This window comes from Pleuronectes platessa, chromosome 14 (genome assembly GCF_947347685.1).
Source record: "Pleuronectes platessa chromosome 14, fPlePla1.1, whole genome shotgun sequence".
NCBI classification, from domain to species: domain Eukaryota; kingdom Metazoa; phylum Chordata; class Actinopteri; order Pleuronectiformes; family Pleuronectidae; genus Pleuronectes; species Pleuronectes platessa.
The window spans coordinates 3,281,473-3,297,091 of NC_070639.1; the positions used below are offsets into that span (position 1 = coordinate 3,281,473).

Consider the following 15,619-nt stretch of genomic DNA (forward strand, 5'->3'; position numbering starts at 1 on the left):
AAAATGTGATCGGCATAAATGTCCATTTACCCAACATTAAGTGATACTTGATTCATTTAAACCTAGGTCGCCACCTACTTCAGAGGGAAATATTAGGCTTTTCACTTTTCATTGCACCTTTGACAGATAAAATTTGGATCAGGTGCAATTCATTTAGTTAGAACTTAAAAAAACTTTTATTTTTTACCAGTTGTAGAGTTGTTACAGGAACATAAGTCTTCATTCAAACAGACACATTTTAATCCTTCATTTGTATTTTATAGCTTACATTTATGATTCCTGTCTTTTTGCTGTATCTTTCCTCTCAACCTCTAAAGCAGTAAATGTTTTGAATGTGAAAACCTACTTGACAATATTTCTACATCTGATCATGATTCAACGTGAGCATCAAACTCATTAGATCCATTTCAGTTTCTGGTAAAGCCTGGAACAATATGCGTCCGTCTGTCGGCACAAACAGCCGACACCAAACCACAGCAAAGTGAATCCTCTGCCGTCCACAGGGATTATTTCTCCTAATCTCCATCTATATTTACAATGGAGCGAAACTCAAAGAGCTGCAGTTCACTTTAACAACAGTCCTTCTGCTATGATGAAAATCACAGGATTAATCATAATTTCATCTCCTGTCCACCGCAGGTTTAAGCTCTATGAACTATGAAAGTACAGTGCTCGCTGAGGCTCCAAGCACAGAAGCGACCCTCTGACGTGCATCTGAGAGAGTGGCGGTTATGTAACGTCCGCCACGTGACGCGCAGGTTTGATTCTTGCTGCCTGCGCCTAAAACTCACAGACCCTTTCCAGAAAAGTGAGAGAGGAAGGAGAAGAAGAGATCTGGGGTGAATTAGGGGGCACAGAAAATGAAAAAAGGACCATCGAGCCATTCGACTGCAGGCAACGACTCTTCCAAGAAACCCAGGAGAGCTCTTATTGGCTTAGTTGTGTCATCCAGGATCTTGTCAGAGTTTTCCTACAACATCAACAGCATAACAATTTCCCCACTGTGATCCATCTCGAATAATCGGTGCTCAAATGAAAATCGACGAGGCTAAAAAAATGAACCACTTTGAAAGTGAGCTTGAAGAAAGGTTTTAGAGGCAATATGGAAATACACGTTCAACAAAAAACATGAACCAAACCGTGTCATGTTAAAGCATGAAATGTAACTGAGGGGAGGAAGTAAAATTAAAAGTGACAAGCCTCTGCCAAGGCCGATCAGCCACTTTATTACTATAGTGTATCAACATATATTGAGATCAGAAACACAGACATAAATGTTCTGTAAACTGCTCAGGCAAAATATTCATTCTGTGATTTAAGGTGAGAGTATGTACTGTATGTTACCAACTGAATAAAAACAACTTCAAAATCTGGGTAACTTTACAAAACTGCACCAAATTTCTCTGAGGGATTCACAAAAATGTCGACGACACAATGAGAGAGTGAAAGAATAAATCTGCGCCCTGAATTGAATTTGCTCCAAAAGATAACGAGTTCTTCTTTGGCCCACATTCTTCCCCAAAGTTTAAAGAAAATCAGTGATGTCATTTTTGTGTAATCATGTGGACTGAACCTGACCACAGCTGTTTCCTGCACAAGGTAACTGGTTCAGTCTTTCAGAATAATAAATAAAACTAACAGCCTGAAGGCATTAAGAAGATGTAATAATGATAACAAAGCATGTGTTGGAGTAAATGGACAAATAATTTGATTCTGTCACCCTCATGGTGTCGAGTATTCTACGTCCTGGTTGTCCAGATGAGTCCAAATAATGTTGGAGCTGAGTATCACAATATATAAAATAAGGAAAAGCAGCAGATGCAAAAAATGACTCAAACAGTGGCAGAAAGCTATTAAAAGAAATGTTGTCACAGCTGTCCCTGTTTGAAAGTTATGTTACATTCACTGTTTCTCTGTTGATGTTAATCAGAGTAATAGTGTGAAAACCTTATAAAGGCTCAATAGTGGCCACCTGAGGTAAAAAAATCATGAAAGTGTAATTGGTGGCACCGGACAACTTACATTGTTTGAGTTTTCATGATAGTTCCCTAAAACAAAGTTCTGCTCTGAGGGAAAATGGAACCCTAAATGTGAGAATTATATTTCAAACCAAATTTCTGCAAAAATTCTAATCGAAGTTTTACAGATGCGTCCATCAGGAGAAGTGTTTGACACGTCAGGCTGTGAAACTCACGTCACACATGCATAAAGAGGAGCGAGCAGACTGATTCCAGCGAGGGTATCACTGATTCTCCACGGCTGATTATCTGTGACCAATCTGACACTGCTGGAAACCACCAGTAACATGGCTGAGACTAAAGTGAAACTCCTGCGGAAGCTCATCACCATCAGCGGTTTGATCCTTTAGTATTTTATAAAGCACATGGCCTTGCACCACCTGTCAGGGGTGCTGTTGGTTTATGGACCACGAAGCGCTGGTTCTTCTCTGGTAGCATTTTCCCTGAAGCAGAACAAAAACATGTGGTGATGCTGCGAACAAACTTCTAGAGGATCTGAGAGGAGCTGAAAATATAGACAATTTTTAATGATATAAAACCTGTCCAGTGTTTTGTAATTTGTATGGCTTTTTATAATTTACACTGGTTAAATATATTTTTCTTAATCTATATTTTCTTATATCTTTCTTCTTATAAATTTTTCAGTCTTGTTTTATTAACATTTTAAAGTTTTATTATGGTTCCATTGTAATCCTTTACAATGTATGAGTGCATTGGTTTTGGTCTTAACATTCTGTCAATCGCTTGTAAAGCACTTTGAACTGCAACTGATTTGATTGAAAGGTGCAGTATAAAGCTTGATTGATTGATTAATTGATTGAGTGAAGCTCCTGCCGCAATTTTCTGTCCGAATCCGACCTGAGTCTGATGCTTACCCAATTACAGACACATAAAATCAACAAGGCAATCGGACTTAAACTTGAATTTCATACCCCACCTGAACATGGCCTGAGCTCTCCCCATGGCCCCATTGAGCGGGCGGATCCACTCTCTATTGAACATATCTCACTCATTTGGTGTCATGCATTGAGCATGAGTGACAGTAGAAGACGGCCTAGTGGTGCTTCACACCCAGTGAGGATTGAACGTTTGGTTTTAGCGTGGTGACGCCCCTCTCTTCAGACTGGCTGAGAAGGACGAGCCCATTGTGGCTCCAGACAATAACAAAGATGGCAGCTAGATAATACTGTCAGCTAGATTAAGTTTCTGTTAGGCACTTAGTTCAACTCCCGCATTATATTCAGTTACACTCACGGCTACGGTGGTGGAGTCACGGGGTGCATCAAACCTTGAGTATGAACCGTCACTGTAATGACGTATTCAGAAGAAAAAGCTCAATGCAAAGCAAATCTAATCCGTTTGAATACTTAATGAAGTCGGGCCTGTGTGAGAGTTTAAGAGTTCTTCTAAACATGCAAACACAGGAGCAGCAGTGGAGTGTTGAAGCAGTGGGAACGTTCCCAGAGTGAGCTGGAGCTAAGTCATCTCTGCGCAGACAACTCTCTTTCCGATGCCTCTGACATGCAGGATTCGCGTTGTTTACGTACAACAAATTATGGCGAACCACAGAGGCGGACGCAAGCGTCGGGCCCTCGGGGTCCACGGAGCTTTCTCTCCGAGGAGCTGCCCCCTAATGTAAGAGCCTTGAGCTCGTTAATTACTTAGAGAGTATCCAGGAAGTAGGCTAATGCCATTAGACAAGAGGGTTTGTCTATAGGCTACACTTTGACCTATTGCAACAGACATCCACTATCAATAATTCACTCTGACAGGTTGAATAATTCCATACATTACAAAAAGGGAAAAATAAATGCAAATCTTTGGCTCTGAAATGTATGGAGAAATCAAATCTGATGAAGGTTGTATTTCTTCAGGAGCCTCCACGTGTACACAACAAAGCAACATGCACACAAACACACGGGAAATAACGAAATATGAAATGCATTTGGTAAATCCAAGGAAAACACTCGGATCACCAGTGTGTGTCCAGTCCCTCTCACCCCAAACAGCCATTTCAAAAAGCCGCTGCCTTAAACAAACATTGTTCTGCCTCCATTTCATAAATTCTTTAAACTCGAGGGTTTCTCTGAATAATTCATGCATCAAGAGCATCTGACGGCCGCATTGCAGAATTCTCTCTGAAAGATCATCGCCTAAAATAACAATGTCTCCGCTCCGCATAGTAGAGAAAACTGTACACATTCATCCGCTGGCATGCGTCTCCTCCCGATGCTTCGGCGTACGGTTTTAATGGACGCCGAGCAGAGCGCTACATCCTCATTTTCGTCACAGACGCAGGTCTTGATGAAATATTGAGGGTTTCTCCCTGCTATGAAATCATCTGGATGAGGCGGTGGCTGGATTTTCTCCCTCTTTCTCTGATGTGGTCTCCTAAGCACTGAGTGATGAGATGAGCTGTGAGATGTTGGCCAACACATCCGGCACAAATACTAGAGCAAGCGAGCGACATGACTCGTGGTGGCGTTCTTGTAATGGCTGCAGGGACCAGAACGTTTATAGAAACAGATGCTGCGTTAAACTGCTACTTCCTGTTCTTCCTTCTCTTCATATTATGAACGTGCAGATCTGCTGAAAGGTGCTAAAGATATGTTGGGCTTTAAATTTGCTTAAAAGAGTGGAGATCAATTACTACATATCACTCAGGGAATGGGTTGGAGGAGAGATACTTTTAGCTTATCTTCATCAAGTGAAAATCAACTGCACCATGAAGGCCTATCCGATCAGAGACTGCTCCGCCTGAGGAAGATGAGGGAATTAAACATTTTGTCAATCTTTTACTTTGACTCTATATAAAGATCCAGGAGTCAAAATAACCATTACTGCAGCCTGCCAACAGGGGGCGTTTGAGACCCTTCACCTTCGGGAGGCCATTTAGTCGTCCGTCTTTATTTCCCACGGTTTTGACAGGCCTTAAGTTTATTGTTTGACCCACCCAGAACACCCTCTAACTAACTTGAATAACCCTCAGCCATGTTTACAAAGTTAGAACCAATCAGAAGTTTTTCCTCCTGACAAGAGGGAGGAGCTACATATTCATTAAGTGGAGCAGATGTGTCAAAATTCACCCCCGAATTATTTGCTATCTCATGACGATTATTCTGGACCTTTAATTTTCATATTCTCACTTACACAAAAGTCAACTGCAGATTTTCTATCGGAACTATACGACTTGTGACGTCAACCAGCAATTAATGTGTTAACTAGAAAAGACCTAAAGCTGCCATTATGTTTCTCCAGTGTGTATCATCTTCAGTCCTCAAAGACTCTCATTTAACATCATTACTCCAGATATATATTCTTTCTTAAAAACACTTGACTGGTCCGACTCTAATAACAGCAGCAGCTTGTCTAGACAAATGAAATGAACCACGTGACATGAACCTGCTGCTGCTGCTGTTATGAAGCTGGATTATCAGGCATCGCATTATCACAGACGTCATTTCGAATAAGGTTTTTCTTATTTATGGAGCAGATGCTGTGGGTTGGGTTCGACTCGATATAAAGAATGAAGTGCAGAGACAGAGCTGCTGAGACTGTGTCTCTGTTTGTATTTGATATAGTTTGACTCACACTGTTCAATAAAGTCATTGCTGTTAGTCAAGAAATTGTTGATCTCAAATCTCTTTTTTGCTGCTTTTCTATAACAAAAAACATTGACATGTAAAATGATGGAAGCTGACGCATCACGTTGCCATGGCGACAGTTCCCCCCTCCATCTGAGTGCTGGCCATAAAACTCATTAATTTGATATCGATCCTCTGAGTTTCTCAGCAAACGACTCGATTTCCAAAAACTGTGCCACCAATTGGAAACATGTTTATGTGACAGATGAGATAATTGCTCTCCATGTCAGAGTTGTTATGTAAAACAGTCGACCAGAGCCACACAGAGATGTTTTTACTGGCTGATGTCACAGTAAAGTTCATGACAGCCCCCGAAGTTTGGGGTGACATGTGACCTTGTGCCGAGCTGCGGGTTCAAATCAGTTACTAGTGCTGAAGAGTTACCAGTGAAGAAGTTCTTGGCGCGAAGGTAGCTGACGCTGAGGCGGAGGATGGAGAGCTTGTCCAGACTGGCGGTGACCTCTTCAGGGAAAGGCAGCAGGCTGGCCAGCCGCTCCAGCTCGCCATTCAGCCGGTCTCTGTGCCGTTTGGATGGGTTGGATTTGGCCCCTTCGGCCGGCGGCTGCTTCACCCTGAGGGAAGGTTTCAAAGAAAGAACGTTAGGGGTCATTCAAAGGCCCCAAAAAAACAGAGAGAGAGAGAGAGAGAGAGAGAGAGAGAGAGAGAGAGAGAGAGAGAGAGCGAGAGAGAGAGAAAGAGAGATAGAGAGTTTTTTAGAGGATTTAACAATTATAACAATTTGGTGGCACAATTTGGGCTTAAAACAATAAATCCCAAGATTATAGAGCATATATTTTTAGACCAGTATAATAAATATTGGGATTAAAACAACACGTTTTACTGAATTATCCCAGAGGTTCTGGAACTTGAACATACAACTTTACAAAGGGCATATTTCTAAGGTCATAATAACCTTTTTAGTTTTTTGCACTTTAAGAATGATACAATACTACTGCTAATTATAAAATTATAATTATTAAATCTAGTATTTTCTTTTGCTGTGTTGCTTTATTTGATGAGGTTTGAAATGATCACACACAACAAATATATTATACACATTATACACTCTTTCAACAGATATTCCAAAAACAGCTAATGTGTCAAAATTTGTGGAAATGTGTGAAAGTAAGACAAAAACATTTTATTTAAAAAAAATTCTCACAATAAAAATGATCATATTTATAGCAGATTAAACAGTAGGACTAATAATAATAATACATTTTACTACAATAAGTTTTCTTACTTTTAGACCTTTTGAAATATTGAATATATTAAAATATTTCCATACAAAACCAATTTCATCCAAACTTGGTGGACGGATGGGCATGGAACTACATTGAACCATTAATACATTTATTAATGGTTTATAATTTTTTAAGTTTCAGCAAGTATACTGGGCTCATATATTAATGACTTTCTGCAATTTGATGTGGATTTTGATTAAGGAAAAATCTGAATCTAGTAGGAGTCCCACTGATTTGGATGTTTTGGGGCCGATATCAATATTAGAGAGTAGAATCTTTTTAAAAGCAATACATCTGCCAACACATTTACATATTTTTTAAATATGGCAATGATTTCTTAAATGTCGTTATGAAACTCCTATGACTTTCATCCATCACCCTAAAATCTGCAGCAATGGCTGAACGAAGATCATCCTGCCCACTGTGCTCAACACCAGATACCCTCATCCTCAGGCAGGCAGGCAGGCAGGTATACATGTACGTGGAGATACAACCAGGTACTCGAATGTCTTGCAGCAACAATTGAGTCAAAGAGAAATGCTGCCAATTTCTTGCCATCCAAAACATTGAAAACTGTTCAAAGAACCACATTTGTCTGCGAGGGGTATGCCGACGTGGTCTTTGAGGCAGAACAACGTGGCTGGAAAGCAATAGTTTGCCCTGTGGAGGTTGGCTTCATAGGTTTCACTGCAACATCCACCATCAGGTTGCTATCTGGGGATTCACAGACTCTGCGCAAGAACATATAAGAAACATCACACAATGCGGAACGCTGCAGCTGATGATCCTGGATCAGGAGGAAGACCCCGACTGGGCCCCTAGATGTCAGGGACATGCACCCAGGTCTGATCCACCTGTGGAGGGCTGGCCTTAGAAGAGGGGGTCTGGTGATTAAAAGGCTGAAACACCTGAAACAGCCCTACTGGGCTGTTTCAGGTGTTAATATCTACTGGTAATTGGTAACTTAATTGTTGCAGAAGACCATGTCAACAAAACAACTAGTAGTAGCCATGAATTAGTGCAGTAGAACATAAGAAGAATATTCTCCCTTGTCCTATGTTCTGAAAATGATAAATTAATGTTACTGAGGCCTGATATTTTACAGTTTAACCAGTTTATTATAAAAATGTATAAATATGCCAAATATAGAACTTGAATTAGGAAAACTTAAATTTTGACTGTTTTAGACATGTAAAGAAACACAGAGGATTTATTTTGTGTTTTATATTTCTACTATAAGAACGATAGGATTGTTTCGGCCTCCGACTAAAAGTCATTCCTGTTTTGTTATTGTCTGATTGTGTGCGGCCTATATCTCCAATTTTTTGTGTCAGTGCTTCATATTGGGTTCACTGAATCTTACAAATATTTCTACTCAAACGGAGAAGCGATGCGAGTTGACAGTTTACAGTGCGGCTGCCATGACCGTTCCTCACTCACACACATTGACACTGTCACATGTCATCTCTGTGCACGACTGTGGACGGATGGAGGGATGTTTACACGTCAGCTCTGCCTGCACCTGAACTCATGCTGCTCTTTCTGGACTGTTTACTGCCACAAGAAATATATTTATCATCACACAATCACATAAAATCGTGTTTATACATTCAGAGCTGCTTGTTCAATTTGATCAATAATCTAAAAATACAACATCTCGGACCAGTTGGAAGTGATTCCTTTCACCCTGATGATCATGTGTCATAATTTTATAATTTACAAGTTTACATTAAATAAAGCATATTCAATCTTCATAAAGGAGAAAAATGGAACCAGTCATAGCCGGATTATTCAAATAATAATGATATGTGTTTATGTATTAATATTTGATTTGATAGTGTCAACCTTTTCGGTTGATCAATAAGTCTTTGCTTATTGATCAACCGACAGTATAATGGGAATGAGCTTGAGTTAGCTTTAATGCAAATTTGTATCTAGTTCTTCAAAGATTAATATAAATTTAAACATGAAATTAAATTAATCAAATGTGTGTGTGTGCGTGTGTGTGTGACATGTTCTTCATCTTTGCGTCACAGTCTTGAGTCTCAGCACCATCTGCAGCAGAGGCCTCAACCGTAACCTCATGTTATTATGTACATTCTAAATGTATATCGTTTATATATATATATATATATAAAAAAAAGCTATAATCTATATTTTGTATTCTTGTGTACTTCCAAATTGTCTATAGTGTGATGCCTTGCTGCTGTAACACGGGAATTTCCCAGTTTAAGATCAATAAAATCTATCAATCTATCCATCTGTCTATCTAAATATCTATACATCCATCTTCCTATCCGTCTGTTAAGCTCAAATTTCCTCCATCACATCAGTTGTGTGGAAACATTTATAATTATTTAATGACTGAAGCATAAATCTGCTTCATTTCTCAAAACGCACAGAGCTGTATTTATCTTGATGCAGCAGGTCTCGGATCGTAAACAAAGTCTGAGTCAGTTTGGAAATTTTGCCAAAAATACGAAGCTTTGAATTCATCGTCTATTTACATTATACTGCTGGTATTTCTGAAATATTGGCAGAGAAATTAGGTTATCGAAAAAGATGTTGCACCAAAATGTTGTGTCTTTACTTTGCATATATTTACCATCACAGCGGTGGATTTAATATAAATGTTTATTCTGAGGTTATTGTTATGGTTGAGCAAGGGGCCTGTTTTTTATGATATTTAGCATTTACCGGGTTTTTGTCAATAACGAATAATAAAATGTACATCACAACAAATAAACATTGATGATCCCAAACCGTTTAAACCGCAAAACTTCGGTCTGATCCTCTGAAGGGCGTTTTGACAGAAAATGGCGCAACACCGAGCACGAGTCGGTGAGTCAGTGTCATTGAAATTAAACAGAATATAAATTCTAACGATGAGATGTGATTTTAAGTTATTTTCCCTTTGTTCATTCTTCAGAAACTGTTACATAAAGAAAATCAGAGGGAGGAGTGTTAGGAGAAGAGGTTAAAATCATTCTGCTACTGCAGGCCTACAATAATCCTCAGGCTTTAAACCAGCAACACACACAAACACAGAGACACACACACAGCCAACATACACACAGGAAACATACGAGGAATAAATACACAATTTAACATTTTAAATCTAACTTGAAAACAAAACCATTCGAATTTGAATCAGATTTTTAATTCTCATAAGAAGCCGTTTTTTCTTTCCTGGAACTTTCCAGACTTTTTTTACGATTATTTAGTAACTGGTGGTTAAATGAGAGTTTATGTCAATGCTCAGTTCTATTGATAATAATTATATTATAATTAAATTGGACTTACGCTCTCTGGACCGGTTTTCTCCTCTTGCGTCCTGCATACATGACGCTGCTCTTATATAAGCCTCTGACGGATCCCCTCAAACACACTGAGCCTCGTCTACATGTAAAAAATCAGCTGTAATCCTTCAGATCAACACTGGAAACACATTATTCAGTAGAGTCAAATCAAATAAATAAAGGCAGCGCAGGAGGAGCAGGTCTTCTTCGGCTCTGCCTGGGTTTTAAGCGTCAATTCACTTCGGAATTAAATCAAAATCTGGAACAAGTGTCGCATCAGGATTAAATCCACTGGAAACAGAAAAGATGGAGAGAAACAGAGTCGTGTGTTTCCATCAGCTCCAACATCTACTCGCTCCAAGTCCAGAGATGTTGTGTTTTCATCCTGAGGAGAAACAAGAGAGAAGAAGATGCGGAAAATGCGCGTAAATGCTCCTCATCCTCCCTGCGCAGTTTTAACGCAACCAAACAAGTAGGAAATCTGTCAGAGAAACGTTCATCAGATTCTACATTTTATCTTCTGTTATAGCGGAGCTCCGCAATTAGCGCAAACACACGAGCACGAGAGGAGGAGGGTGGGAGAGCGGGGGCGCGCATTCCACTGGCGGGCACGCCCAACACAGATTTCTAACGGGGCGCGCGCCCCGGAATCGTCTTATATAGGTTCAGGGTAGAGCGAGCACGCGGTGGTTGCGCGGGCACGTTAGAGAGTCTCCTAGATACACAGGGCGGGCGGGTTCACGCGTGCGCCCTCCCGAGCCGGGCATATCGTCCAATCATCGCGCAGCGGAGAGAAGGAGGTTTATGTTGAGCCGCAGCTGAATGTGGGTCAGAGGTGAGAGTTTTAAATAATGTAGGTGAGGACAGAGGGAGGAGGAGGTGAGGAGAGGACAGACTGAGGAAAGAGAGAGGGAGGACAGAGGGAGGAGAGCACCTGAAGTGGTGAGGAGGGAGTGGGGACAGAGTGAGGGCAGAGAGAGGGAAGACAGAGGGAGGAGAGCACCTGAAGTGGTGAGGAGGGAGTGGGGACAGAGTGAGGACAGAGAGAGGGAAGACAGAGGGAGGAGAGCACCTGAAGTGGTGAGGAGGGAGCGGGGACAGAGTGAGGACAGAGAAAGGGAGGACAGAGGGAGGAGAGCACCTGAAGTGGTGAGGAGGGAGTGGGGACAGAGTGAGGACGGAGAAAGGGAGGACAGAGGGAGGAGAGCACCTGAAGTGGTGAGGAGGGAGTGGGGACAGAGTGAGGACGGAGAAAGGGAGGACAGAGGGAGGAGAGCACCTGAAGTGGTGAGGATTGAGTGAGGACAGAGTGAGGACAGAGAGAGGGATGAGGGATGAAGGAGAGCACCTGCAGAGGGGAGGACAGAGGAGGAACAGGGAAAAACATCAGGGAGGAAAACTGATTTTCAACAGTTATTGGACAAACATCTGATTGATGATACATTTTTCTTTATCAGTTATCATGATCCTGCAGAATAAGTATTTGTCAGATTTGTTTATTGAAGATACACAAAGAGGAGAGGCGGTGGACTAGTGGCAGAAACTTGGACTATGGGCAGAAAAGGTCTCTGGTTCATCTCTGGTTCGACTCCACGGAGAAACAACAAAAAGACGAACCTGGATTGATCTGTCCAAAAATCCTGTCTAGTGTCCCTGAGCAAGGCACCTTACTCCCCCAACATCTGCTCCCCGGGCGCCGTACATGGTCGCTCACTGCTCTGTGTGTCCTGCACCAGATGGGTCAACAGCAGAGGTTCAATTTCCCTACCTGCATGTCTGTGCATGTGTTTGGGACTAATAAATGCATCTTAATCGTAATCTTAATGAAAACACACATATAGTTAATTTCATCTTCAGAGAAAAGAAGGATGGAGGCTGAACGATGATTTAGAATAAGAGCAGTGAGACAGGCTAAGTCTTCTTTTGAAACAAATACAGATTTATTACAATGGGTGGTCTTGCTAACTTCAAGAATGCACCTGCGTTTATGTCATGTTTATGTATTCTGACTTGTGTTTATTTATTTGTGAAGCGCTTTTAAGATATAAGATTTCTTAATTTCACTTTAGATAGATAGATGGATAGATAGATAGATAGTTTATTGATCTCGAGGGAAATTGAGAATATAAGATGTAATAAACCTAAGACCAAACGAATATCTGATCAGTAATTATGAAAAAGGTTTCATCAAATATTTGCATTAATTTCTCAGTTAGGAAGTGATATCGGACAAATTTTAAGAATTTGTCTTATTACAGACAATCAACCATAAAGCATCATAGACAGAACACACACACACACACACATACACCAACTGGGAACAACACACTTTAGTTCTCCCGCTGAGCTGCAGAATCATCATTAAAATCACCTGCAAACGTCGCATCAGCTTCTGTCTGATCATTCTGTGTTTTAAAGTGATTTGGCTCAAACATTAAAACGGTTTCATTTCACCATCAACACAACATCGGATACCTCCTGGACTCACCTGCTGTCAATCAAACACAGACACGCCCCCTAAAGAAAAGAGCCTTTCTGACATTTTCCCCAGAGATTTTCTTTTCTTTCTTTTAATTGTCCAAAATCCAACAAAAGTGGGAAAAGAAGACGTAAAAAGCTGAAAACTAACTTGGGAAAGGAAATGATGAAAATTTATTTGTATTATATTTATCAATCCTAATATTTGTTTAGCATAATAATAACGTAAAAAATTATGGCTTGAATATATTAGTTTCTAAAGCTCACTAATGATAGTTCAATTTCTATATGTTATCATTGATGCTGTAACTGCATGTTTACCGCTACAGCTCAGAGGTTTGGTCTTTGACCGATGATGATGTCCACTTCAACCCTTATTAAGTCAATTATTTAGTGCAGATGGATGAATATAGTCGTATTTATGGCACAGGGAAATAATAAGTGAACCTTAGGATTTGTGCTTGTGCAGGACAGTGAATATTTCAGCCCTGAGTTTTGGCGTTATGCGTTTTTTCCTCTCAGGTTTCATAGAGCTTTCACTATTTTTACCAATCAGCAAGGCTGTAGCCTAAAAGACGACAGCCAGGGCAAACAAGTCCAGGGTCCGCTACTGCTCACTGGCAATGACTCAGACAAATGAATCAACATTTTCTATCAGCTCAGATTTCATCATTTAACTGTTTTATCAAATAAATATAATTTTGACTTTCGACTAAAACACTGATCAACCATGGGAACGTGCAGGATGTGGTCAGATGGTATGAAACATGATTGTGTTTTGAATGTAGACACAGACGTGACTCTAAATGTGCAACTATGGAAATGCATACATTGTGTCATGTGACCAGGTCAAACCCCTGAGGCTGCTGAAGGCTCCCCACAACTCATGTAGGAAGAAAACTAGGCCAACGAGCTGAAGAGCTGCGTTGACTGTGTTTTTACTGTTTTATTTGAAAGGTAACGTCTTCCTCCTTTTCAGGAAGATGTCGAAGATGTTTAACTGTAGATTTAACCACCTTATGACCCAATAGTTCTGGGACCAATGCTGGTGATGCCAGGTCGACCATTAGAGACATTCAAGGTTCCCGGAGGATGAACCGTACATGACCTTTGTTCCCTTTTTGCAAAATATATCTACATCCAAATAACACCATAGGATTTAGTGGGTAAATTCCTGTTCCCCAAAGGATAGACCCTTGTCATTCATAGAACACATGAAAGTAAAAAATTGAGCAAAATATGCAATAAATAAATCAATTTGTCCATATGTCCATAACATGCTCCCAAAGTACAACCTTACTAGTGGTGAGGGTGAAATTACCTACCCTCTTGGGAACATGAATTTCCTCAGAAAATGTTTCACGTCCACCTGTTAGCAATAACATGTATTACCTGTTAGCTTTAACAAGTATTAGGTGCAAAGTTGACATTTTGTTTGAAGGACATTCTTCGCCCTGCTTCAGCTTCCTTTATGCTCTGAATTGTCTCCAGCGTCGAGCACTTTGAGCTCATGTATTAGTTGTTTGCCTTCCTCCAAGAGTGGAGGGCTGGAAACAAGGAAGAGTTTGTGTTTGTTTGGACACTCTTCTGTCCCGAGGGATGGACGCCACCGCAACTGTAAATGGGATTTTCATGCTTCAAGCCCGGCAGCGTCGGAGAACAGAGAGCTGTGGTCGGGTAGGGTCTGTCTCCTGGTCAAGGTCGTCCTGTTGGCCTGCAGGGGAGTGTGCAGGCAGCTGAGGACAACACACCAGGAATGTGTGTTCTGTAAATGTGAATGCTGTTCTATAAATGATCATTAAAAATTTGTCCAAAACTTATCTAGGACAAAAAAAAAAACATTATAGTATAATAATTGTGAAAGTAAGAACATTGTTTGTTTTTGGCCTTTACTCTCTGCAGTGTTTAGTTTTATAAATAATTTCTCTACCATTAAACATATAAATCTTATAAAATTCAGTTACTAGAATAAATTCCATTCTAATAACTAAAACCTTACGTATATGCACTTACACATTAGCAATCTTTGTTATGGCCCATATTTGCCCCATATATCACAGATCTGGCCCACATGCAGCGTGGAATGATGGCGGCCAGCTCCTGTTTGCCAGATGTTGGCAACAAGTAAGCCAGAGTAAGACCACATGACAAAAAAAAAAAAAGAAGACATTTATCTTATCCAGTTTTAAGTTAAGCATTACAATTTTTATTAATCGTATGTTTACTTTCACTGATTGAACTGTGATGATATGTGAGATGGTAAAAAACTGCCTTGAACAAAAGGAGCAGTTTTTTACTGCTGGTATGTGAGGACAGGGAGAGTGCCCCCTCTGGTGGACACAAGTTTCACTTTAACTAAGCCAGGCAACTTCTCTTCATCACCCAGCAAGCAAATACGCACACACGCACAAACACACACTGTTTGAATGATCATTCAGCACTGCCCTTCACAATTTTTCTTCATTGATTAATAAACTAATAGATTCGTATGCGACCAACAGTCTGAGACCCAAAGACAATTCATTAACAGTATTGTATTATTGGCTATATGCTCTGTCATGTTTTCCAATTTTTTTTTAAAAGTAATTCAGAGGTATAAATATTTCCGCAGCTGCTCCAATCAGAACAGCGGTAGTGACCATTTCCACAAAGAAGCGTTGGTTTAAAATGCTTCATACCAGGAACCAGATTCACCTCCTCAGTCACAGCTCCTAAGAAAAGGCTCCTCTCTGCGATGGAGTGTCGACATGCTCTGTTGATTTTTGGTCACAGGCTCGAGGACAGAGGAGCGAGGATTGAGGATCTTTCCTCTGAGCTCTGGGACTGTGAGGAGAAAAATCAGGCAGCCACAGGCACATCTACATATTCATATGTTTAATAATAACGTGTATTGTTCTTGTTAGATTAAAGACAAGTAATGTCAATCTTCTCATGGG

The 15,619-nt window shown here is 40.5% G+C and overlaps 1 protein-coding gene across 1 annotated transcript in view; it reads right to left on the reverse strand.

Moving 5' to 3' along the window:
• LOC128456491 (aryl hydrocarbon receptor) overlaps positions 1-10,765 on the reverse strand; it is a 43,048-nt gene extending 32,283 nt beyond the window's left edge. The window contains exons 1-2 of the mRNA XM_053440684.1: positions 10,210-10,765; positions 6,047-6,234 (exon numbers count right to left, since the gene is read on the reverse strand). Of these exons, the coding sequence (XP_053296659.1) occupies positions 6,047-6,234; positions 10,210-10,250 (229 nt within the window). The 5' untranslated portion in view covers positions 10,251-10,765. The remainder of the gene's footprint in view (positions 1-6,046; positions 6,235-10,209) is intronic.
• Between the last annotated feature and the right edge of the window lie 4,854 nt (positions 10,766-15,619).